The sequence below is a fragment of the Anthonomus grandis genome, chromosome 6, assembly GCF_022605725.1.
Source record: "Anthonomus grandis grandis chromosome 6, icAntGran1.3, whole genome shotgun sequence".
Classification (NCBI taxonomy): domain Eukaryota; kingdom Metazoa; phylum Arthropoda; class Insecta; order Coleoptera; family Curculionidae; genus Anthonomus; species Anthonomus grandis.
This window is the reverse complement of record NC_065551.1, coordinates 8,384,757-8,409,507: the sequence shown is the minus strand read 5'-3', so window position 1 is coordinate 8,409,507 and position 24,751 is coordinate 8,384,757. Positions and strand designations below refer to the sequence as shown.

Sequence of the window (24,751 nt, the reverse complement as noted above, 5' to 3'; positions counted from 1 at the left end):
ATGTTCTTTCGGTATTCTTGCTTCCCGTTTTCGTGTTTTTCGTTTACCATTTGAATGCAAATTAGACAGTGTAGTGAAAGTTGTAAAAGCATCTTGCTTACTGCATAGCTATTTGAGAAATTCTCCAATTTCACAAATCGAAGAATTCTCCGAAAATATGCCGGAACATCAGCTACTTCCACTTTGTAAAATTAATACTCGAAGTCCATCTAAAGCTTTTTGCGTTCGTCAAAACTTCACAGAATACTTCGTATCACCAGCAGGATCGCTGCCCTGGCAGAGAGATAGTGTATTGAGAGGGAAATACTAAAATCTACGTACGCATGCACCGTACAAACTAAAACGTGACAAAATTGCATTATTTTAGAATAGGAAAGAAGGGAAATGCGCAATTTTTACAAGGATCAGCCCATCTATTTTATTATAGAATGTAGTTTAAAAAGATAATGTGTAAAAGTGTGTAGCTTAGCGATGTTTATGTTTAGGTACTTAGCTATATATATGTTTATGTTCAAATGTCAAAAAATAGAAAATAAAAATTAAATAAAAGTAATTACCCGTTTTCAGTCCAACCTCCATTGCAATTTCGTCCCATAACTGCTGTTTTAATTTCGATTTCATATAATCAACATCATTTGTGTCATATAAGATCTTTCTACATCGAACGGCTTCAATTAGCTTTTCCTCCATACCTATTTCTCAGATGCACACATATGAAAAATCACGACGGTTTTGTGTTTAGAGCGCAGGCTAACGCAGGCTCACGGTGTACAAAAACTGCGCCACCTCACGCTGCGTCTGAATATTCGCTGTTCTATCGACGTCTATTGATTACAGAAATCTGCGGTGAGTCACCCTGCGTCGCCTCACTTAACTGCGTCTCAACGTTCGCCCGGCCTAACAGACAACGTAAACAAACGATAACAACCTGCCTTGCTTAACACACAATAGATTCACGCCGCCTATCGATTCGAAGAACGCCAAAAACAGCATATCGGGGAAGCACCGGCTGCTTTCGCCTACGTTACTGGCGAACTATCGATCCAATTACATTTGTTTCCAATTTGTTTCGGGGGATCGTCTGTTCACGGTATACGGTGGTCAATGCATAAAATAGTGCTGTTTCCGTTATGCGAGGTTTCCGCTATCCGATATTCACACTATCGAGTGTCTACTGTAGATGGTCTTGCTAGATTTTGAAATTTCTTACCAGAAACATAAGATAGAAAACATCGGAAAGGTAAGCCCGAATTTCCAACTGCTGGGAAAGGAACTTAGAGATGTCTGGAAATAAAAAGTGTGAAGCCTGCTCTTTGGCTTTGGGTGATGATGAAAAACTATTTATTGCATGCGACAGCTGTAGAACTAGAATCCACCTAGTAGAAAAATGCTCTGGTTTGTCTTCTTCTGAAATTCGAGCTGTTGTGTTGCAGAAAAGACTGCTTATGTATTTTTGTGACACATGCCGAGATGCTTTTAAAAGTGTTCCTATGTTTGTCCGTAAATTTGCTCAGATGGAAGAAGAAATAAACTATCTTAAACTTAAAAATAAGATTGTTACTTTGGAGCATAGTATTACAGCAATATTTTGGAGAATAGTAAATCCCAGGACATTCCCAATTCAGTTTGTTATGAGGTCCAACAGCGTTTGGAAAGAGCAAATAATCTTACGATTTACAATGTTCCAGAATCTACATCGACTAATTTGAACGATCGTATATTACACGACAAAAATCTGGTTCAAGAGGTATTCCAGAAGCTAGGTCTGCAGCAAGAAGTTGCAACGATAAGTCGTGTACTTAGGGTATGTAAAGTTTCTAATCTTTTCTATCCGCAATTAATTGGAACGAGTGTTTATCTCATAGTGATTTTAACTTATCAATCAGCGTTTTTTATGAATATCTCTCTATGGGGATTGCATATTTTATTCCTTTAAAGAAATATAGAACTTCCTCATTTCCTAAGTGGTTCTCCCCTGAACTTAGAAAGTTAACTAGGAACAAAAGGAGTGCTCATTCATTATATATGAGAGATAATACAGACGAAAACTATATAAAATTTTCTCGCCTTAGGTCTGAATGCAAACGTATGTCTGATTTGTGCTTCTGACTATATATTGAAGGGATAGATTCCGGCTTACAGAATGACCCTAAATCATTTTGGAAATATATCAATGATAAGAGGTCCAATTATACCCTTCCCAATACCCTCTTTTATGGTGACAAGCAAGCGTCCAGTGGTTTAGATATTGCAAACATGTTTAAAGAATTTTTCCAAACTGTTTATTCTCCTGGTATTGATAATAATCAGCTGCAAAATGGTCCCGCTAATGGTTTAAATTTAAACATTACTAAGATCTTAACATATGATATATTTGAGGGTATTAGCTCACTCCCTAACAAGATTACTGCAGGCTCAGATGGGATTCCGAATTTTCTCTTGAGGAAATGTGTATGTACTCTTGCCATTCCTTTATCTTTGTTATTTATTGCTTCCTTACAAACATCCACATTTCCAATTGCCTGGAGGGAAAGTTTTATTCTGCCATTGTTTAAAGCTGGCCGTCGGGATGTCATAGATAATTATAGAAGTATTTGCATTCAATCTTCAATACCTAAACTTTTTGATAGCCTTATAGCTAATCAACTTTCTTGGTTATGCAAAGGCTTAATATCAGATTCACAGCATGGGTTTTGCAAGAATAAGTCTACTGCCACTAACTTGATCTGTTACCAATCTGATCTTATGAGTAAATTAGAGGATCATAAACAAATTGATTCTATATACACCGATTTTAGTAAGGCGTTTGATCGCATTGATCATCAAATTCTTCTGTCAAAACTGATCTCCGTAGGGTTTCATGTTGATTTTGTGAGTTGGATTAAAAATTCTTTAACTGGCCGTATTCAAAGGGTCAGGGTAGGAGGACATCTTTCTGATCCTATCAGTGTAACATCAGGTCTCCCTCAGGGAGGGCATACATCACCCTTATTATTTAATTTATTTATTAATGATATAGTTAACTGTTTCCTGTATAGTCAGTGTTTGATGTTTGCAGGCGACTTAAAATTTTGGAGGGTGGTTGGTAGTATTGTGGATCAAGAATTACTACAAGCAGATATGGATCGCTTAAATAATTGGTGTGAACAAAACAATCTTCATTTAAATGTTAGGAAATGTTGTGTTATTAGTTTCACTCGCAGGATCAACCGGTTTCAATCCAATTACTTCATTAATAATGAGCCACTCAATTATGTTGCATCTATTAGGGATTTGGGAGTTATTTTTGATGAGAAACTCACATTTATTGATCATATTAATTCAATTTCTGTAAAAGCATCAAAATTGCTGGGGTTTGTTATGAGAAACTGTTCATATTTCTCAGTCTCTTCAACAAGAAGGGTTTATTGCTCCCTAGTAAGAACTATATTGGAGTACTGCTCTGTAGTTTGGTCTCCATACCACCAGATTCATATTGATGCTTTAGAAAGAGTTCAACATAAATTCCTGAGATATTGTGCTCATAGAACTTTAACTGTTATTGAGAACCATGACTATTCTTATATTGAAAGTCAATTATCTATTCCGACACTGTCGCAACGCCGCAATATTTCTGGTGCTAGTTTTATATATAAGATCGTTAATAGGCTTATTGATTGCCCTGCTCTGTTGGGTCGCATACGATTCAATGTTCCTCATCACGGGTTGCGCCATAATGTAACCTTTAACATTCCATTCCACAGAACATCCTATGGAATTAATAATCCTATGGATAGGTATATGAATTTGTTAAACAATTCGAATATTGATGTGTTTAACATAAGTTCCTTAATGCATCTAAAGAGGTCACTTACTTCATAATTGTGCATAAAATTTTGTATTTACATTCTTGCATATAAATTATTAAGGTTGTTTCTAGTATATGTAGTATAGGTGTTTTTTACTTATTTTTTTAAGTAGGTTTAGATTATGACAGTTGTTTATGTAAATATTATTGCTTTGTAAAATTTACAGTTAATGGGGTTTTCCCGTATTATAAATAAATAAATAAGCCCCCTGAATCTTCCTTAAAATTGGATTCACACGATTTTTTAGACCCAAAATAAAGAGCATTCAATAAAACGGAGGCTTGCAAATTTTCAGGAGATTTGATGCATAGCTGTAGTCACGGTTTCAAATAATCGATTTTCTTCAGGCAATATGCCTGGGCTGTATCTTTGAGGGGAGGCATTTTAGGATACATGTTTATAGGAAAACGTCTTATTTTGACTCGAGCAATACGCTCTTAAAATATTTCCACCGAATTTTGTAACACCCTGTATATATTATCATTTTTTTTTTAATGTTCATTCTTTTCATAGATTACAATGATTAATTAAAAAGGTACAGGAAAATAAAATATATTTTAATAAAGTGAGAACACTAATATTAAATTACATTAAAAATCAAAAAAGACTACTTCAAGGTCTCCCTCTCTTCCAATATCCGCTATTTGCTATTATTACTCGAACTATTTCCTATTTTTTGAATTAGTTTAGCAATAAGACTATTCTGAATCTTAATCTGTTGTATCAACACTGATTGTTGTTCTATTTTCCGTTTCTTCAGTTCAATCTTTTGAGCTTCCTGTTTTTCAAGGTTCTCAACAAAGGTTACCATTTGTTCGTGCGTAAAATTATGCGCTCTTAAAATATCACTATTCGCATCTAGATTTCTTTTTAAAACACGCTTTAAATCTTTTACTTCATTTATAAGTTCAGCTGCTTCCTCTGGCGTTTCTGAGCAACTAATTGAATCGTTTTCATCAGACTCGTAACAAAGTTCATAGTCTTCGTTTTTTCGCTTAGCCCCGTTGGGTGAATCTTCTTCTACTATTAAGCTAAGTCGTTCGTCTTCTTCAACGTGGCTAGGTTCATCCAAACTTTCATAGTTTTCATAATGTTCTTCGGGTTCCGGTTTCGGGCTAAATCCGGGCGGCAGAGTCATATTATACTTTGTAAATTCTTCGAGTTCCTTTTGAAAAGATGGTTTTTCCAGTTTTAATATCTCGTGGATTTCACTAAAAGAAATAAGAATAATTTAAAAACTAATATTTGATTCAAAAAGAAATTGTAATTTTAACGTAGTTAAAGTAATGTTCTACGGGGTAGCAAAAATTAAACAGTCTTTCATATACCGTAAAATGGGGTATAGTACAGTCAATCTGTAATTTTTTTTTTAAACTATCCAAGTCGCTAATTTTTTGAGGGTCGATTCTATTTCCGAAGAAAAGCTTAAGTCCTCGGAATTGAGAGTCTCACCCCTCCCCTTTTTTGGGAAACTCAAAAAGTTTTTCAAATCGATTTTCCAGCTAAACAGCGAGTCATACAGAAAAACTTATTGAACATAAAATGTAGAGCTTTTTGTGCTCTACAATTCATCTCGTGGGCCCGAAGCTGTAGAACCAAAATTCGAAAAGTTAGAGGGCGCCAAAGTCACCAAAAATGACTTTTTTCATTTTTTCACTGAGAAACAATTTTTGTTTTACTATCGCAAGGATTGCAAAAATGTAGAGGACAAAAATACCTACAAAATGCAATGGCAAACCTTCACAGTCGCAGAGCCTACTTGCAGGTGCAGTCGTGGTTGGGCCACACTATGGATCCACTGGAATGGGGGTGGGAGAAGACAAATCAAGGACTGAAACCGGCAGCGAATTCGAAAGATCCAGGGCCAGAATCGATACTGAAAGCAATTTCTTGTGGATGCAAGACGAATGACTGCGGGGCAGCCTGCGGATGTCGCAAAGCAGGTCTTATATGCTCTGTTGCTTGTAAGTACTGTGCAGGAGAAAACTGCAGCAACGTTGCCCCAATATATTTGGAAGGGGATGACGTTGATGATTTACCTTCACAAGTTTTCAAATTGCCAAAATACCCAAGCCCCTCAGAGAACCGAAATGCAATGGACAAAGAAGGAACATCAATGTCGGATACATCTTCCAACTGCTCTTTAGAATTAGATGAAGTTGAAGAACCACCAAAAAAGAAATCAAAAAGAAGAGGAAGACCGAAAAAAAATTAAAACAAATTTTGTATGCTTTCGAACTATTTATTGTATAATAAATTTTTCGTAAACTACCTTGTCCCACTGTATTCTCGTTATGCTTTAAAATTTAAAAATTCAATGCGTGGACGAAATGTCGTGTCGAGTGGTCGCAGGCGACCATAAACGATGTTTCAAGATAAATATTCACATTCAGGTAAGTGTTCAAATAAATATATAGTAATATGTTAATGATGAAATAGCAGTAAAAAAGTGGGGAATGGAATTTTGCAAAAGTAATGCTATCAACATGTACTATGCAATTATTCAGTAATCAATTATCATTACATGCATTACGCAACCATAATTATTGAGGCACGTCACTTTCACAACTGCAACGCCCTCTGCTTTTGTTGTAATTGGTGCTCCGTAAACCATGTACCAATTTCTCTTATCCCTTTCTACTAAATCACTTCAATTATTTATTTTGTGCAAGTTAAAGAACATTTAATCTATGCAAATTTTTACTTTAATTTCATGATGCGCAAACGTTAGGCGACGAAAAACAGCTTTCGCCAAACATCTGAGGCAGACTACATACACGAAAGTAAACATTTCGGTATTAAATGCATTATATCTCAAAAACGGTAAATCGAAAAAAAAAAGTAAGACATGCATTTTGTAGGTATTTTTGTCCTCTACATTTTTGCAATGCTTGCGATGGTAAAAAAAAAATTGTTTCTCAGTGAAAAAATGAAAAAAGTCATTTTTGGTGACTTTGGCGCCTTCTAACTTTTCGAATTTTGGTTCTACAGCTTTGGGCCCCATGAGATGAATTGTAGAGCACAAAAAGCTCTACATTTTATGTTCAATAAGTTTTTCTACCTGACTCACTGTTTAGCCGCATAATCGATTTGAAAAACTTTTTGAGTTTCCCAAAAAAAGGGGGGGGGAGTTGACTCTCAATTCCGAGGACTTAAGATTTTCTTCGGGAATACAATCGACCCTCAAAAACCTAGCGACTTGGATAGTTTTTAAAAGTTCTGGCCTTTTTTAATTACAGATTGACTGTACTAGTGAATAGAAACAGTTTCGGACCTTTCCTACTCTGTTGCTAACATAGTAGTCACCTTTTGACAACAAAAAATAAGGAATCTACAGGTCTCGACTTGTAGATCAGAAAGCGCATAATAGATTTTTTTTAAATAGAGGTTTTTCCACCATAAAAAATGAAAACGCTACTACTTCTTCTATTCACCCTTATTGTGGGGTGAATAGAAACACCCATTTGAATTGGTCAAATTTGCTATTCTACCCACACGAGGGCGAATAGGAACACCTAAAAAAAATTTAAATTGATAAAAAAAAATAAATACACAAAAAAAAACTGACAAAAACACCAATTTTACAAAAAAAAAACATTTATTTCTATAGAAATGTAACAAGTTTAAACATATTATTTAAATTAAACAACTTTGATGCAAATTAAATTTTAAAATGTCTCTTCTTGACGTAGATGCTTCTATCTTGTCATGAACTGGGAAAACCTCTCCAACAACCTGGCTAAAATGAAAGGTGGAAACATCCGGAACTTCTGGAAATCCATAAATATATCCTGACGAGTGTTTGGTGGGGCGACTTCTTAAGAAAGTGGCTTCAATGTCATTTTCTGTAATATTAATGACTTTCCGATAAACTATTTATTTCTTTGTCTATTTCGATATTTTGTTGGGAAACACACCAGAAGTCAAGTTCCTTTATCTATTAAATCAAGCGAAATAGGAGAAACACATCAGAACAATTTACTCTCAAAGCAGACTGATGCTGATGAATTGTTTGTATCCAACTTATTCTCGGACTTATCGGTGAAACTTGGTAGTGAAGTGTCCATTTCTGAGTCTGCATCTGAAGAATGATATTGAACTTTTGCCATTATTGGCATGAAATTACTAAGGAGCAAATTCATTTCCGGGTCTGAATCTTCATCTAAGGTTTCCATACGTCTTTCTAAATCATTATCCTCTTGATCGTCTTTATCCAACGTGCTTTCAAAATCTGCACTTGTAACGCTTTTGCCAGCAGGAACTTGAATTTTACGACGTCGACTCTCCACATTTTGACCATCGCCATATCTCTATAGAAGTTAAGAAATTCAAAAAGAAATTAAAATCACTTTTATTATCCAGGGCATATAATAGCCTTGACGATTTTTTCAATGATACCTTTTGACCTGTGCTCTGACATCATTTTAGTGTTTAAGTTTTGTTTCCTATTAAATATTTCAATTTACTTCCTCTAAATTCTGTTTTATTGACAGCTTTACTTATTTTTTAATCAAATTTATCAAAAAGATGCTTTTTTTTATTTTTTCATTCTGTTTTGTTATAATTAATTTTGGTAATGTGTGTAAATTTTATGGTAAAATGTTTTATACTCGGGTTACCGAACAGATGGAGTGGTCACGTGATCGTTCTGCGTCGGAGGTGTGGCCTAGAGCCTCGATAGGGTCACAGAATAAACGATCTCACAGAAGCGAAGGCTAGCCCTTTTGATCGAAGCGGTTTTTCGTTCAGGCTCCTCCCATTTACCCCCATTCTAACGGGTACAACTGTCGTCGCCCACGTGGGGTATCGGGTCATAATTAGTGTATTAGTACGAGCGTTAGTGTGTATATTTGCGATATTTTGTAATTTGCCGTTTTTTATTTTATTTTTGTTAAGTAGGTATTACACATTACCTTGTTTTGGAGTTTAACTCTGTGCTCTGTGATTTTGTTTTTTCTTTCATTTGTGTTGTGCTAAAAACTTTAAAAAAACACTAAAATGCCAACTTTTTGCGCGTATAGGGGTTGTTTTGCCAAAAGCGTCGCTGGAAAAAGTTTATTTTCGTTTCCTAGGGATATTAGAAGGTGAGCAATAACAATAATAAAAGAAAGTAGGTATAGAAAAGTTACATTATTATGTATTATTCATTATTATTATGGTTGTTTAAAAGCTTTGAAAAGTTTAGAATATTCCCTAATTAATTTATCGTGCCATGCAAATAAATACAGAATAAACATTATTTAATTTAATAAACATATATTTATATACCTAAACCATATGTATCTATGTATGTGTACATACGTGCAGGTACATAACATTGTACATAGATAAAAATATTAAGGTTGATTTAGGTATACAGTATTTTTATGTGATAAAGAATAATGACTTTAATTTTCAACTATCTGTCTTTTTATGGACTGGTTTACCCATGCAAGTGCATAATATAGTAGTAGTAAAACCCTTAAAAATCTTATATTTTGTTCCAGACTATCATAATGGACGGCGACTATACAACGTATAATACCTTTATAAAATATGGTCATATGTGTGGTACCTACATATGTATATAATAATACATACATATATCTTTTTATATATAAATATATAAAAGCGGATGATACCTACACTTAAATGTGTTGTGTTTAAAACATACCAGAAAACATACCTGCGGATAAACCTTCCAGCTAAAATTTAATTTAAAAATACCTACCTATGTACATATGTATATGTATATTGTTAACATATTAACACAAATAGCAGACTTTTTCTCAGCTAGTGCCTTACTAAAGGCAAATGTTATTTACCATTATCATAAAACAACTAACACAAAAATTCCATTCCAAAACAAATGAAAAGTATACTAACCTACACCTCTATCGTGTATCAAAACTGTCAAATAATAATTTTTATAAAAATAATAATTATCATAATTATTCTAAAAAGCAAGGACCAATATAAGCCTTAACAAAAAAAATCCTATTTGAAATGTAACTAAATTTTGTAGTTTGCTCCCGTATTATATGAATATAACCATTTTGATTTTAAAAATAAAAGCACTTTGTTCAGTGTATGCGTTTACTGCAACTTTGCGAGATATCTCAGTGTATTTGCGCCGGGTGCATCTGTCAGTTCGGCTTATAAAAAACTGGTTCACGGATATCAAAGGAGCCGACGCAAGCCTTCGCTTCTGTGAGATCGTTTATTCTGTGATAGGGTTCATGACTTGGGGTTTTATTTAATTTTATTAGACGAGCGGCTTTAGATCGTTTTGGTTGAATTTTCTGCTATTCGAATATTTGAATCTTCGCAATATTGAAAAGTTGAGTTTGTGTTTATTAATCAGGGCTCCTAATAGATCATAAACTAAAATTTAGGGAGCATGTTACACTTGAACTTAAAATTGGATACTCTGCTTTAAAAACTATTTACGCCCAAAAGAATCACTTAAGTACTAATATTAAAAAAATGCTTTGTGAAGCATTGGTTTTGTCCACCTTTCAATTTCTGTGACACTATTTATGGTCCTTGTCTTGACTGCTCAGATGCCTATCGAATACAAAAACTTCAGAACTCCGAATTCGTGCCTAAGACTTGTATTTGGCGTAAGGACAGGGGAGCATATTTCTCATAAGCTAAAGGATGCGGGCTGGTTAAATATGTTCAATCGACGAGTATTACATCTTATTTGTTTTTTTTTTATAAATTACTTAAGTGGAAGTCTCCATCATATTTGCTTAGAAAGATTAGATTCCGAACGGATGTACATAACCTAAATATTAGAAGAAAGAATTTGCTTACTATTCCGGCGCACAATAAGGAATTATTTAAAAAGTCATTTTCATACTTGATTGCACACTATATAAATAGGTTTAAAATAAATGATTTTACATTGACAGAAAAAACTTTTAAAGTTAACATTAAGCTGCTTCTCCTTGGTTAATTAATAATTATGTGTATGGGTGATTTTTTTTTAACGTTTTTGTGTATAATACTGTTCATGATTTTGTTTCTGAAAGGCTTTGAACATTGCCTTAAATCGTTATATAATTTTCCTCATCTTCCCTTCCCCTCATATTTTCTTTCATATCCTGATCCTCTTCCCATGCTCCCATTAGGTATGTTCTTTTTTTTTCAGTAGAATATTTATTATAAAATTTTTAAATTATTGTTTTTTTTAATATTTTTTTTTGGCCTCAACAGAATTCAGGGAGCCTTTTGTGTAAATGATATCTCTGTAAATCTGCATATTATGGCCTGTTGGTCACCTTGCATTATTAGCATTTTTATTTTGTTACAAATTCTTCGATTTTTTTTTGTTATTGGTAAATGATGAAATACTCAATATTTAGTTGAATTCTGTAATATTTGAAATTTTGTAAAAGTTAATACACCTACCTATTAGTTTTATTCTTTGTGCTTAAATGCTGTAATTTGTTGACTAATAAACATCTTATTATTATTATTATTATAAACAGGTTTACAAAACACTTTTGAATAAAGACTTAATACTGGTGGATATTCTTAATTTTTTTAAACTATTATCAACTTACTTTTCAAACATCGGTTTCTGGAAGCTATTATGTCTGAGTTTCTTGCCCGTTAATAACCTCTCATAATTGCAAACATATCTTCTCTTTAATGATTTCCACTTGTTTTCACACTGAGTATAGGTATATGTATATCCTTTGCCATTTATATATTCTGCACACAACTCATACATCCTTTTTTTGGATTGAATTTTCCCTTTAACAAAGTGTTCCATTAGTTTCTTCATCACTAGTAGAAGATCCTTGATGACATTATTAGGCCATTCTACGCCCAGTCTATCTGAAACTTAACAGTTTAAATATTTATAATTTTTTAATTAAAAAAAATTATATTTAAAAATTTGAATTTTTATTATACAGCTTCATTCAGGTCCATAAAATTTCCATAAATTTTTTTTTAAACATTTAATAATAATTATATATTAGCCAAAAATGTGTATCTTCTATAAAGGATGTTTAACTTATACAGAAGGTTCCAGAACCAAATTTTTAAAACATTTAACTATCTTGTAACTTCAAACAAGTAAAAATGCATTCCACTAGCATTTATACACTTTTCAGCATGTTTATGCAAATTTAAAATGGAACTTCTAACAATTGAGTTAAGACTAACTTCAGCACAATATTAATTGCCTTTCCGATCACTTAAAACCACTTGTACTGAAATCTGTTTACCTCTCCTTAGTTGAGTCTTATGTTACATATTGCATAGCATTCTGGAATTGTTGTAGCACCACCAGTTTTTCTTCAATATTTATCTATTAAAATGTCTTTTAGACAGTCTTGTAAACCAATTTTTATTCCACAAAATATCTTAATTCTAACATGCTTGTATTTTCTTGAAAGTAGTTAAGTAGTAAATAAGAACTATTTCAATTCACTTATCCCTACTCAAGCATATGTTACAAGGCAAATGAATAATATTCAATTATAAGTCCTAGGAGCACTTTGGTAAAAAAAGTCTTTTGTTTACTTTGCTAAGAGAGTCTTTAATCATCTTCTCTTAAAAATTAGGTCTTTCAGTACCTACAAGGAGTTTAGAAGGGGAGTAAAAGTATTGCTGTTGGGCTTTTTAATGATGTTCTTTGAGGTGTGCTATAACATTCTAAAGAATATTGTTTGTTTATGTTTTCTTTAAGTTATTGCAGACCTGCCGCTTATCTTTTTATCTCCTTGATATGACTTTAATATGTTTATATATTTATTCTATCCTGTCGTGGTCCTGGAACATTCTGCATATGTATATTCTTAAATAACAAAAACAGAAGACACATCAGACTATTGAGAAGCTAGAGTTAATCACAGAATTATTTTGTTAACATTTTACTCTTCACCTTCATTAAACCTGTAACTTCAATATACATGACTTCAAGTCAAAGTCAAAAATAGCTTTATTGTTACTAACATAATGTTATTAACAAAGCATCATAAAAAACCTTAAAAATAGTTGACAATATAATTTTTTACAAGAATATAAACATTTTAACAATAATTCTTACATATGTTATGCATCATCTTATGCAAATTTCCTCACTGTCCAAATGTTGTATTTAAATACTTGGCTAAAGAATAAAATCCTTTTGCAAGGAAGAGTTTCTTTATATTTCCCCTAAAATGTTCTTCACCACATATGAGCCTTATATAAAGGGATAGATGGTTAAGAAGTCTGGGAACACAATGGACCTAATTTGCTCAATTTTTGGGATTAGCAGAGGTAAAGTGAAAGTTATTCAGAGATTGTAACCCGAGCAGGAGAGGAGCTGATGGCGATATTTTTTGTGGATAAGACAAACAGTCTCTAAAATAAAAATGCATGGCAACATCAGGAGTGTTTAAAAAATACCTACAGAAGGTACAAACGGGAGCTACACACATGTAGTGTATGGCTCTTTTTACAAAATAAATAGAGAGATAAACAAATACTGAGAGCACATACCCAAAAACACAACATATCTCAGATGAGACTCAATAAGAGCATAGTAGACAATTTTAGCCATATCAAGTCTCAGAGAATGTGTTATTACTCTAATAGCATAACAGTTGGATGATAACTTCCCTAATAAAGAGGAGATATGATTTTCAAATTTTAATTGCTCATCAATTGTCAGACCCAGAAATTTGCATGTTTCAGAAGGACTAGTATGTCAAAGGCTGTCATGCCAAAGTATTGTTGTATCATCCGCAAAGATAATAAATTTGTCCCTAATTGGAATTTGAGAGATATCATTGACATATAGCAGGAACAACAGTGGTAACCAAGATCAGAACCCTGGGATACACCTGCATCTATGTGCCGACAGGATGACATATCATTGTCAAAGAATACTCATTGTGTTTTTCCAGATAGGTAAGAACAAAACCAGTCAAGAGCAACTCTGAATCCATAGGTTTCTAGCTTCTGCACCAATATTTTGTGATAAGTAACAGAACACCACCACCACACACTCCCCAGCATTCAACCCTATGTATAGACTATCCAAAAAATTAAAAATATTATTGAGTGTTTCATCCATCACTGTGCTATTAGAAATTCCCACATTCACCATGTTAAGTCATTAACAATTTTCCATGACTGCCTAAACTTCTTTCTTGATTGGTTTATTTTACTCAATATTTTTTTTCTAAAGTAAGTACAACACACAAGTAAAACACATGACTGTGGCAAAATATGCAGATTTCAATGCTATGCCAGATAATATTATTTTAAGTTTTTTATAACTGTTAATTATTTCCTTAAAATGTATACATTGACTAAGTACAGTTTAGCAGAGGTAGGCAGGGATGAAACCAGGTACTTGGTGGGATAAATAAAAATAAAATAAATCCACCCATCACAAAGTTATCAATACTAGCCTTTAACGAATAATATTTAACTAAACTAAACTAACCTGAATCTGTTTTCATTGTAAAATCTTCATCATCCTCATCATGTTTTCTTTTTGGTTCCATTTCTGGATTCACAGTCACAATGGAGCTTGTGGCATGAAATCTTGGTATTGTAAACCAAACTTGGATTTTATATTAATGCCTGGTAGTTATTTATTTGGTATATTAGACTAATTCATTCATATTGGACAAGTCATAGAAAACATAATTTAAGTGGAGGTTCCAGAGATGAACCTACAGCACAAATTCACAAAACACAAATATTTTGCAGTTTTGTTTTTCTTTTAATATTTGAATAATATGTCATTGAACTGTCAATGTCATTAACTGTCACTGTCATGCAGTTAAGGTGCATTTACATCTTTTACAAATGAACATTTCAGGGCCCTGATTCTAATTGATATTTCGAGCGCAAAACGGTCGAAATTATGGAATAGAATTAGTAATCGATACTATTATTATTGTTTTTGGTTTGTAGATAAAAGTGATATTTTTTTCAAACCTTTCATCCTCTAAAGTCGAAATACTCATAACGGATATTATTTACTAAACTTAAAAGTTATTTTTGTGGTTATACATAAGTATATTTTATAGATCTAACCCAAAATTTTAGTTTCATATTCCTTTCTTGTGTTATTAATAATTAAAGTATTAATTTATAAATTAATATATCTGATTTTACAGTGTCTTACAGGTACTTAGTAAACTTAGTTACAAATAATGGCGTTACTTTATGCATATTTACTTGTTTTGGGAGAATTAGAAGTTGAAGAGAATAGACGTGCATAACGACTTATTAAAAAATGCTCCGAGATACGCAAAACTCATTCTCATTGAGCAACTCGATTTAAATTACATCTTGGTTTCACAAGGTTAATCAAAAAATAAATGTTAAATAATCATGTTTATAATATTAACATTTACGATCGCTAAACTACAATCAGAAAACAGATAATTAATATAAAATATATCATGTAGTAATAAATTATTGTTGGGCGTGTTTTACATTTGTATTAAGAAAAATTTAATAAAATTTAAAAAAAAAAAAGTAATTAAATAGTAAATGTTCCTCTCTGCGAAACGGTCATGTCTTATATTAAATTCTGGCAAGAGATCCAAATAAAACATGAATAATACCGGGGTGGTATTATATGTATTATACTTCACTTTAAACCTCTTCTTCTTAAAAAGAAGGAAAACACAATAATACTCCAAATTTTTTTAAGAACTATTTATTAAACTGAAAAAATTATGGAGTGAAGTTACAGGTCTAAAATGTAAAATGCGAATGAATTTAAAAAAAGCTTATTTTAATGTAATCACATCTCTAAACGGCGGCGGCGTCGGTATTGGTACAAAGAAGATGCTTAATAAACAAAAACGCACCTGCTGGTAGATAAGTATTTTTAAACAGTCCATTATTTATAAATGCTTCAAGAACACATTTTGTTTATAACATAAAAAAAAGCAAAGTCGCAAACAAAATAAAACACAGTACAACTTTACCTATACTTATTGGAAGTTACTGAGAAACTGAACAGAACTCTTTAAAGTAACTTAAAATAATCTTTTATAAGCGTTTGGTCTAATTGACTTCTCTCATTATAACATCTTACAATTGTAAATTATGATATTTTCAAAAAACGTGAAAATCGCGATAAAATCGCGATCAAATAAAAAAGTGTAGCCAATACATATGCGATGCCAACATTATTGACTGAGTATCCTTAGATGTAACTAAAATCGAAATGATTGAGAATCGCTAACAAATGCGACTGTCATGACAGAGTCACTTTGAAATTTCGACATCGAAATGAAATAGAATCAGCGCTATCAGATCGTCACTGTTTGTAACTCTACAACTCTTAAATATGTCTTGGCTGACTGCAAAATCATTCTTCATACTTCTCTATCTTGAATGAATTCAGAATCGTATTCTATTCTCATCGCTCTCAGATCTACAACGACGTTGTTATAAGAAATTATTATCATTGTTTACTTTATGGGCAATTGATTCCAGTCAATTTTATTGTGACAATCGAGTTCTAAATGAGTCATTTTCAAAACGTGTCTAAATAGATGAATTGGATGTGTGCCTTTTTTCTGGAAGTGTAATTATCCTTGTTTTCTTGAGTACATTTTAGTTTTCCGCACTAAGCAATCAAATATTGCTGTAAGTTTTTTTTATTAACTAAAATTTCCTGCCTTATCGCCTGTTACAGTCCATTGATCACAGAACACAAATATAGATTTAATTTGATTTTTTAAGATAATAAAGATTTGATTTTAATAATTTTAACATTGACGTTCGCTGCATCGCCTACTGATCTTTCTAAATTACAAGCTAATCCAGTGGCGCCAAGTTTACCTAATTGATAACAAGGAATTGATGAATGTGTACTATAGCTCTATTTACAGTATAGTGGGTTACTGCATAGTATTATGAGGTAGGGCCATAGATATAGAGAGAGTGTTTGTGATTTTATTTAATATACCATTCAGATTTTAATAGTGGCTGAAATTTATATTTTAAGGTTTTTGAAATTGTATTTAAAAATAAAAAATAAATTGATTACAGTGGGTGATCAACATCAGCATAATACTAGCGGTAAAAACAACTTAATTCCTACAAAGCATACTTACCAATTTTATAAAGTCTCCTTTGTGTTCTGAAAGCCATCTTTTTAATTTGTTACCTACAGAAGTAAAATTGGAAAACGCTGGTAAATTTTAGAACCAAAGTTAAAACACTCCTATTCAGCGATGTTTTTTATACGGCTGGAAAATTTTAAAATATTATAAATGTTAACCCTTTATTTCATCTTGTTGCAAATTTGCAACATAATCCTAATGTGTTTAGAATTTGCCTATCCTGTAAAAGATGTAGTATTTCCGCGCTGTATCAAATATGCTACATACCTCACAATGAATAAACAATTTCATCCAATTGCCTATAGATGTCGCGATCGGCAATATTTGAAGATTCATCGTTCAGTGTATTGTAAACAGCTAATGGGTCGTATCGTATAAATAAACGTTATTGAGTTATAAGTCAATTTAGTGTGAAAATAATATATGAGTGTGTACTGTTCGGATAAAAAGGTATGTAAAAATAAATATTTATAGACAAATAATTTTTTTCTTCCATAAAAAAAGTTCTATAGGTACTTGAACTTATATGTAGCAAATTTGCAACAATATGATATAATGGCTCTATAATATACCTTTTACTTGTAGAAATAGAAAGTCGAAATACTAGAAAGCCGCTTACTCATGACGAGTTAGCCAGTATATGGGATAACTGGGATTTCAGTGAGGATGAACTTGAGGAATTTTCCGACATGGATAGCAGAGATGACCCCGAGTTTGATCCCCATCTAGAGGAGAGCTCTGATTCGGATGATGAAGAAACTATCAACGAAGTGACACACATTATAGGTGAGAATTCAGATGATGTCCAAGCAGCCATATCAGAAAATCTCTCGGAAAATCCAGAAAATGTACAATCCGAAATTTTTCAAAACAATATACCAAGTGTATCAAAAAAAAGTAAACCTTCAATAAACATTAGATGGCACAAAAAAAATCTTCAGATTCCTGATGGAGCAAAAACATTTCATGGACAGACTGATCTTTCAAAATAAATTTTAGATTTAGAGACACCTTTTCAATTCTTTACCTATTTTTTCTCAAATGACTTAAGCAACAAAATTGTACAAGAAACAAATTTGTACAGTGTGCAAAAAAATCCAAATAACCAGCGAATATAAATATCACAGACGTTTATAAATTTTTAGGAGCTTGTTTATATATGTCAGTCTCCAAATTGACTAGAACACGATGTCACTGGAGACATGATATAGGTACAACTAACATTAAAAATTGTATAACAATTAACCTATTTGAAAAATTAAAATCCGTCATACATTTCAATAACAATGAAAATAATCTTGACAGATCTGATCCTCAATATGATCATCTTTATAAGCTCAGGCCCCTATTAGATGCCCTAAATGAAAAATTTTCTTCTATTCCCCTGGAGGGCAAGCTATCCATTGACGAGCAAATTTGTGCAACGAAAACTCGACACCACCTAAAACAATATAATCCAATGAAACCACACAAGTGGGGTTTCAAAATTTTTATGTTATGCGACACCTTTGGTTTTTCCTACAATTTTGAAGTCTACACTGGCTCAAACTTTTTTACGAGGGTTTTACCCGAAGAGCCAGATCTCGGAGCCAGCGCCAATGCAGTTGTCAGACTGGCTAGGATAGTTCCGAATAATTCAAACTATCAAATATACTGTGACAATTACTATACTACATTACCGCTTTTTACCTACATGGCGAGAAGGGGCATTCATATGTTACTGGCACTGTTCGGCGTAATCGAATTCCTCAAAGTAAACTAACTGAAGAAAAGCAGTTCAAAAAAACAGCTAGGGGCATGTCGGAAGAGTTTGTTACCACTAGTGATGGAGTTGACCTCAGTTTAGTTTCCTGGAATGACAATAAAACGGTCACCCTTCTCTCAACCTGCTATGGAGCTGAACCTTTCAAGGAGGTGCAACGATTTGATAAGAAAAGAAAAGAAAAGGTGTCTGTTTCTTGTCCAAATATTATATCAAAATGTAACCAACATATGGGAGGGGTGGATATATTAGACAGCCACGTTGGAAGATATAAGATTCCTCTAAAATCCAAAAAGTGGTACCTTAATATATATTTTTTCATTTTGTCGATGTAACGGTTATAAATGCTTGGCTTTGGTCAGAAAAAGTCAATAAAATAAAAGGAAAAACTAATGAGTTTAATCAATGGGAATTTAGGCTGCAGGTTGCAGAGACGTTATGTCTCATAGACAGCTTAAGAATTAAAAAGAAAGGCAGACCTTCCTCATCAGTTGAAAAAGAGGTAGCAGCGAAAAGACAACGAGGCCCTATGCAACATGTTCCTCCCAAAGACGTTCGAATGGATAACGTTTGGTCAAGTATGATATTGCACGACAAAGATGCAAACTGCCGGGCTGTAAAGGTCTTACCCACTTCAAATGCGATAAGTGTGGTGTTTATTTATGTATTACAAAAGAAAAAAACTATTTTTATTCTTTTCATTGTAATTAGGCCTTTTTTTCTCCTAAAAGCGTAATTTTTCATTTTTTCATGCTGTTGCAAATTTGCAACAAAACAAATTTTGTTAAAAAACAAAAAAAACTAATAAAAACCTTTTTTATGATCATCTATTACATAGTTTCATTTTTTTTTCCACCCGCAATAAAATCATGCAATCAAGGGTTAGAGTGAATACTGCCCACCAAATATGTGTTGACTTTTTATCATTGTTAGAATTTTTTAATATTTATTATTTTATATATTATTTTTATTATATGTATGTTCATATTTATTGACAAATTCCTGATTGGGGAATACTATACATTTACTTTTACATTTACTTTACATTTACTTTACGGGAATACTATACTATACATTTTGACTTTTTTGACTGTTTAGCAAACTACCAATTTATCTGTTTTCCTACTGTTGTAATAAAAGAGTTTTTCAAATAGATGGTCAATAGATTGTCTATTCCACTTTCCATGATTTAACTATCTTAACAACCAAAACGCCTTTTTAAAAAATATTATTTTATTTGAAAATTAATTAATACAAATTATATGCTAATTGTCTTAGCAACTTCAATTGACTAACTCGATAATAAACAATGAAACAGTTTTGTTGTAATAAAATGCAGGGTCAGCAGCTAGTGGCTTCCATGGTTGTACAGGGTGGCTCGTCACATAACTCCTCCCTCCTAAAATTCAACTTCATGGGCTAGGGTGGAAGTTGAACATCTCCAACATTGGCAGCTTCTAGATTGGTCGATCTTTTCGAACATCTGGTATACAGGAACTTCTTGTAGCAGAAATAACTAGTTACAATTATTAATAATAAATAAATAAATATCGTCCATAAACTAGGGCTTCCAATTATTGATTGTTGTTCGATTAGGTGAAAGGGCGGATTTTGCAAAATTTGATGTTTTACAGCATGAAGTTCGTCCAATCTGATGTCGTCAAGGTGGATTTTGAAACTTGAAGATTTTTCTTCGAACGTTGGTTCCACGATTCTTGGAAGTATCATTGATTGGATGCTTACAATTGGCTTATCGATCAGGAACTTCGCTTGATTGGTAACAATTTCACAATTTTGAGGTACGTTAAAAAGGAAACTGCCTTTTAAACGAATTGACTCAATTTGTTTATTACAGTTGAGTTTAATGACTTCTTGATTAGGAAGAATTCCAATAAACTGATTGGATTCTTCGATGCGCAGAATCTTGGATTTGGTAGCAACTATTTGGACCTTTTTGCAGGTGGAAGTATTTTTATTCTCCAAAAGCAGGATCTCACAGGGTGCTTCTTCAGTAATATCTTCAAGTGTCATCTTCTGGCATATATATTGTTGTCTGGTAGCTTTCTTGCAAGGGTCGCTCGTGAAGGAATAGTATAGCTCATTTTTAAGCAAAAATTTATTTCGTGGTACAATCGCCTTAAATTGACTCCCATTAAATATTGGTGCAGAATATAAATGATAATATGTAAAAGTAAAAGGTTGCATAATTGGTATTTTTAGGAAATATGTTATTTTATTATTTACAATATAACATTCTATATCGATAAACTTTTGAATTAAAAATGTATTTTCTAATGTTACTGCAAAAGGTAACTTTTTATTATTTAATTGTTTTTCGAGTTTAAGGAGTTCATGATATAAATCTTTTGTTTTTATAATACTTGGATGCATCACATTTATTTTTGCAAAAGAGATAGAATTTTCAATATCTTGTAAAACAGAATTAATAACTTCATATAGATTAATTAATTGATCTAAATAATCTTTGATAACCAAATAATGTCCTTCAGATCCTAAAATCAATGAGTAAATATCATTCATTTTATTTTCCAATATTTTTTGATTATTTATAATTTTGCTTATTGTAACATTAAATTGATCAATAACATTTAAAGATATTTTATATTGATTATACAAGTTATTTGCTAATTTCTCTTGGTTTTGTTCTAATTGTTTTATTAACGTATCATACCGCTCTCCATCTGATGCATCTAAATTGCCACTAATTGATTTAAATATTGACCCTAGTCCATTAATTAAACCTCTTTTTACTCTGACATTAGGTAATATTTCATGAAGCTTTATATCTACCTTATCTTTAATTAAACTTAAAATTTTTAGCTGATTAAGAGAATCATTTTTATAAAAATTCTTATCATTTTCTAATACTAAGGTTAAATTATTAGTTTTCTTATCTAGTTGTCCTATCTCTAAAATTAACGGATTAAGGTTAAAATAGTGTATTAGATTATAGCTTGATTCTTGAATTTTAGCAGATCCTAAATTTATTGGAATTAAGCCAGCATGGCTACTTAGGTTTCTAATTTCTATATCGTCGTTTCCTTGCATTCCCACGATGAACGTGAGCAATCTAAAAGAAATAAGATAATTGAAAATAAACAACTCTAGTCGTTGTTATCAAAGGAATAAGGTTTCTTACGCGGTCTTTTTAAATTATTCATGTGAATCTTTTTATCAAGTTCTGTGGAAACCGTTTTTTGAACATTATCAGTAGTTTTAAGAATTGTCGGTTTTTTAAAAACATTAGCGGTTTTTTGTCTTATGTGTTTTCTCACATATGCTTGCTGATCAGGTGCAAATATTTCAGGGTCGTCACGATTTTTATTGCGGGTTTCAATTACAGTTTCTTTATTATGATGTAATTTTTCGTTTATTTGGGAATAGAGCAATTTAACTTTTTCTTTATGCGAATTGACATAATCGTTAATCAATAGTTGATCAAGTTTTATATCAAAAGGACTATTTTCCGTAATATGGCCATTAACTATATCAATTGGTTTAAATTTTGTAGATGAGTGGATTGTATGATTATATGCGAGAACAGAGTAAATCATTTTTTTATTAGTGGGTGTCTTTAAAAATCCAGTGGTATTTAGAATTCGAATATGCTCTAAAATAGTTGAATGAAATCTTTCTATCATACCATTTGAATCAGGATGATTTGGACAAATGAAATGGATTTTAATTTTGTGTATATCAAGTAATTCTGAAATTAATGAATTTTTGAATTTGGTTCCATTATCGGTAATTATTTGTTTCGGTACAGAATGGTGGGAAAAGAAATTTAATAAACAATCAGCTACTTCAATAGATTCGGCTGTAGAAATTGGGTAAGCTTGCGCATATTTTGAAAAAGAATCAATTATAGTTAAATACTTGTTTTTTTCAACAGTAAAAACATCAATATGGAGAATTTCAAATGGTCGATTAGCTGTCGGTGTAACATTCATTTTTACTTTGACTGGATGGCGTTCATATTTACATTGTTGACAGATTTCACAATCATTTATAAAAGTTTGTACAGAATGTTTTAAATCTAGCCAATAGTATTTTTCTTTAATCCTTCTTTCAGTTTCATCTATTCCTCGATGGTTTGTTTTTGATTCATGATAATTTTTTATAATTTCTTTTATATCGTCTTTGTGTGTGACATCTATTAATTTAGTTAAACAACGCTTTAATTTTAAAGATGGCCATTTAAACGTTTTTCTGATGACTTCACAAAAAGGTTCAAAAAACTCAGGATTTTCGAAATATAAGTGATATTGCAAGCCTGGCTTTACATAATCTTTTATAAAATTTATTATATCATTATCGAAATTATTTTGGGATATTTGTAAATTAATTCGTTTCTTTTTTTCAAACAAAATTTTAATTTTGGGAATTGCCGGGGAATGTAAAACAACAGATATTATTATTTGGTTTAACCCGTAATTAACTGGTGTCTCAACGATCGGTATACCTACAATAGGATTTTGTTCAGCATTGGTATGAACAGTGTCGTCATTTGCGTTATCGTCATTAGGAATATCAGGTTGCACTATATCGTCTGTGTGTGTTTTCGACGGGAAGATTTTCAGTGCCTTCGTTTGTTTGGGGGCATTGATCTGTAGGGTCATGTTGCACAATCATTGAAATATTGTCTTGGTCAGGGTTTTCATTTTCTGGGTTTAAATTTTCGGAATTTTGAAGAGACTGATTAAATTCCTCAATATATTTACTTAAATTAAAATTTGTATCCGTATCATTGGTGTGGATTTCTACACGTGAAAGGGCGTCGGCATTTGTATTTAGTTTACCCTTTTTATAATAAATCGTATAATTATATTCATCTAATTTAATTCGCCAACGTAGTAATTTTGATGAAGGATCCTTTAGTGAGAATAACCATTGTAAAGGTTTATGATCCGTAATTATGTTGAATTTTCGTCCGTAGAGATAAGGCCTAAAGTACTTCGTAGCCCAGACAATACAAAGAAGTTCTTTTTCTATGGTTGAATAATTGACCTCACTATCATTTAAAGTACGTGATGCATATGCGATTGGTAGGTCATTACCAATTGGTCCTTGAGAAAGCACAGCACCTAGTGCTATATTGCTTGCGTCCGTTGTTAAATTAAAGGGTTTGTTAAAATTTGGATATTGTAAAATAGGGTCGTTCATTAAAAGATTTTTACAGGTTTCAAAGCAATTTATAAATTCAGCGTTATGTTCTATAGTGGCTCCTTTTTTTAAACATTTGGTTAAAGGTTTAGTCAATTTAGCGAAATTATCAATGAATTTCCTGTAATAGCCTAATAATCCTAAAAATCCCTTAATTTGCTTAGTAGTTTTTGGAATAGGATAATTTTTAATGGCTTTAATTTTTTCGGGGTTGGGTTTGACACCTGAAGGGGTAACAATGTGTCCTAAATATCCTACTTCTTTTTTTAAAAAATCGGTTTTATCTAGCTGTAATTTGAAATTGGTTTCACGAAGACGTTGGAAAACGGCGCGTAATTTATCAATGTGTTCTTGTAAAGAGGTAGAGTAGACAATTATATCATCAAGGTAAACGGCACACTTTTCGTTTTGCATTCCACGAAAGACATTGTCCATTGCGCGTTGGAAGGTCGCGGGGGCATTTTTCAGGCCAAAAGGCATACGCAGAAATTCGTAGTGCCCATTCTCACAACTGAAAGCAGTTTTCGGAATGTCCTTTTCGTTCATTGGAATTTGGTGGAAACCACTCGCTAGATCGAGGGTTGAAAAATATTGACATTTACCTAGCTTATCGAGAAGATCTGTTATATTGGGTAGAGGATACCGCATATCGATGGTAATTTCATTCAGTTTTCTGAAGTCTATTACGCATCTCCACTTTTGTTTTCCGCTAGAGTCAATTTTTTTTGGTACTACCCAAATTGGTGAGGACCATGGGGATACACTGGGTCTTATAATATTTTGCTCCAACATCTTTTTTATTTGACGCTCAACTTCTTGTTTGTGAATAAAGGGATATCTGTATGTTTTCGAATAAATGGGTGTTTCATCTG

At 32.3% G+C, this 24,751-nt stretch overlaps 3 protein-coding genes across 5 annotated transcripts in view; 1 reads left to right on the top strand and 2 right to left on the bottom strand.

The window, feature by feature from the left end:
• The window catches only part of LOC126737983 (CD2 antigen cytoplasmic tail-binding protein 2 homolog), a 113,441-nt gene that overhangs the window by 44,608 nt on the left and 44,082 nt on the right, over positions 1 to 24,751 (bottom strand). The window lies entirely within an intron of this gene.
• The window catches only part of LOC126737986 (anaphase-promoting complex subunit 15-like), an 87,397-nt gene that overhangs the window by 50,590 nt on the left and 12,056 nt on the right, over positions 1 to 24,751 (top strand). The gene's annotated exons all lie outside the window — the stretch shown is intronic.
• Positions 4,385 to 14,587, bottom strand: LOC126737984 (uncharacterized). Of its 2 annotated transcripts, none has more exons than XM_050443134.1 (3): positions 14,284 to 14,587; positions 11,399 to 11,681; positions 4,385 to 5,059 (listed from the first exon to the last, which is right to left on the bottom strand). In XM_050443134.1, the coding sequence occupies exons 1-3, from the start codon at positions 14,342 to 14,344 to the stop codon at positions 4,489 to 4,491; spliced, it is 915 nt and encodes a 304-aa protein (XP_050299091.1). In that variant the 5' UTR covers positions 14,345 to 14,587; the 3' UTR covers positions 4,385 to 4,488. The 2 variants fall into 2 exon arrangements, with proteins under 2 accessions (XP_050299091.1, XP_050299092.1); XM_050443135.1 differs by having other exon boundaries at positions 11,399 to 11,675.

Excerpts from the sequence above, each read along its gene's own strand:
- LOC126737984 (XM_050443134.1), bottom strand. The coding sequence starts at position 14,344 with ATGGAACCAAAAAGAAAACATGATGAGGATGATGAAGATTTTACAATG. Across the intron at positions 11,682-14,283 it reads TACAATGAAAACAGATTCAG|TTTCAGATAGACTGGGCGTA; the intron begins GTTAGTTTAGTT and ends TAAACTGTTAAG. Across the intron at positions 5,060-11,398 it reads CAGAAACCGATGTTTGAAAA|TGAAATCCACGAGATATTAA; the intron begins GTAAGTTGATAA and ends TATTTCTTTTAG.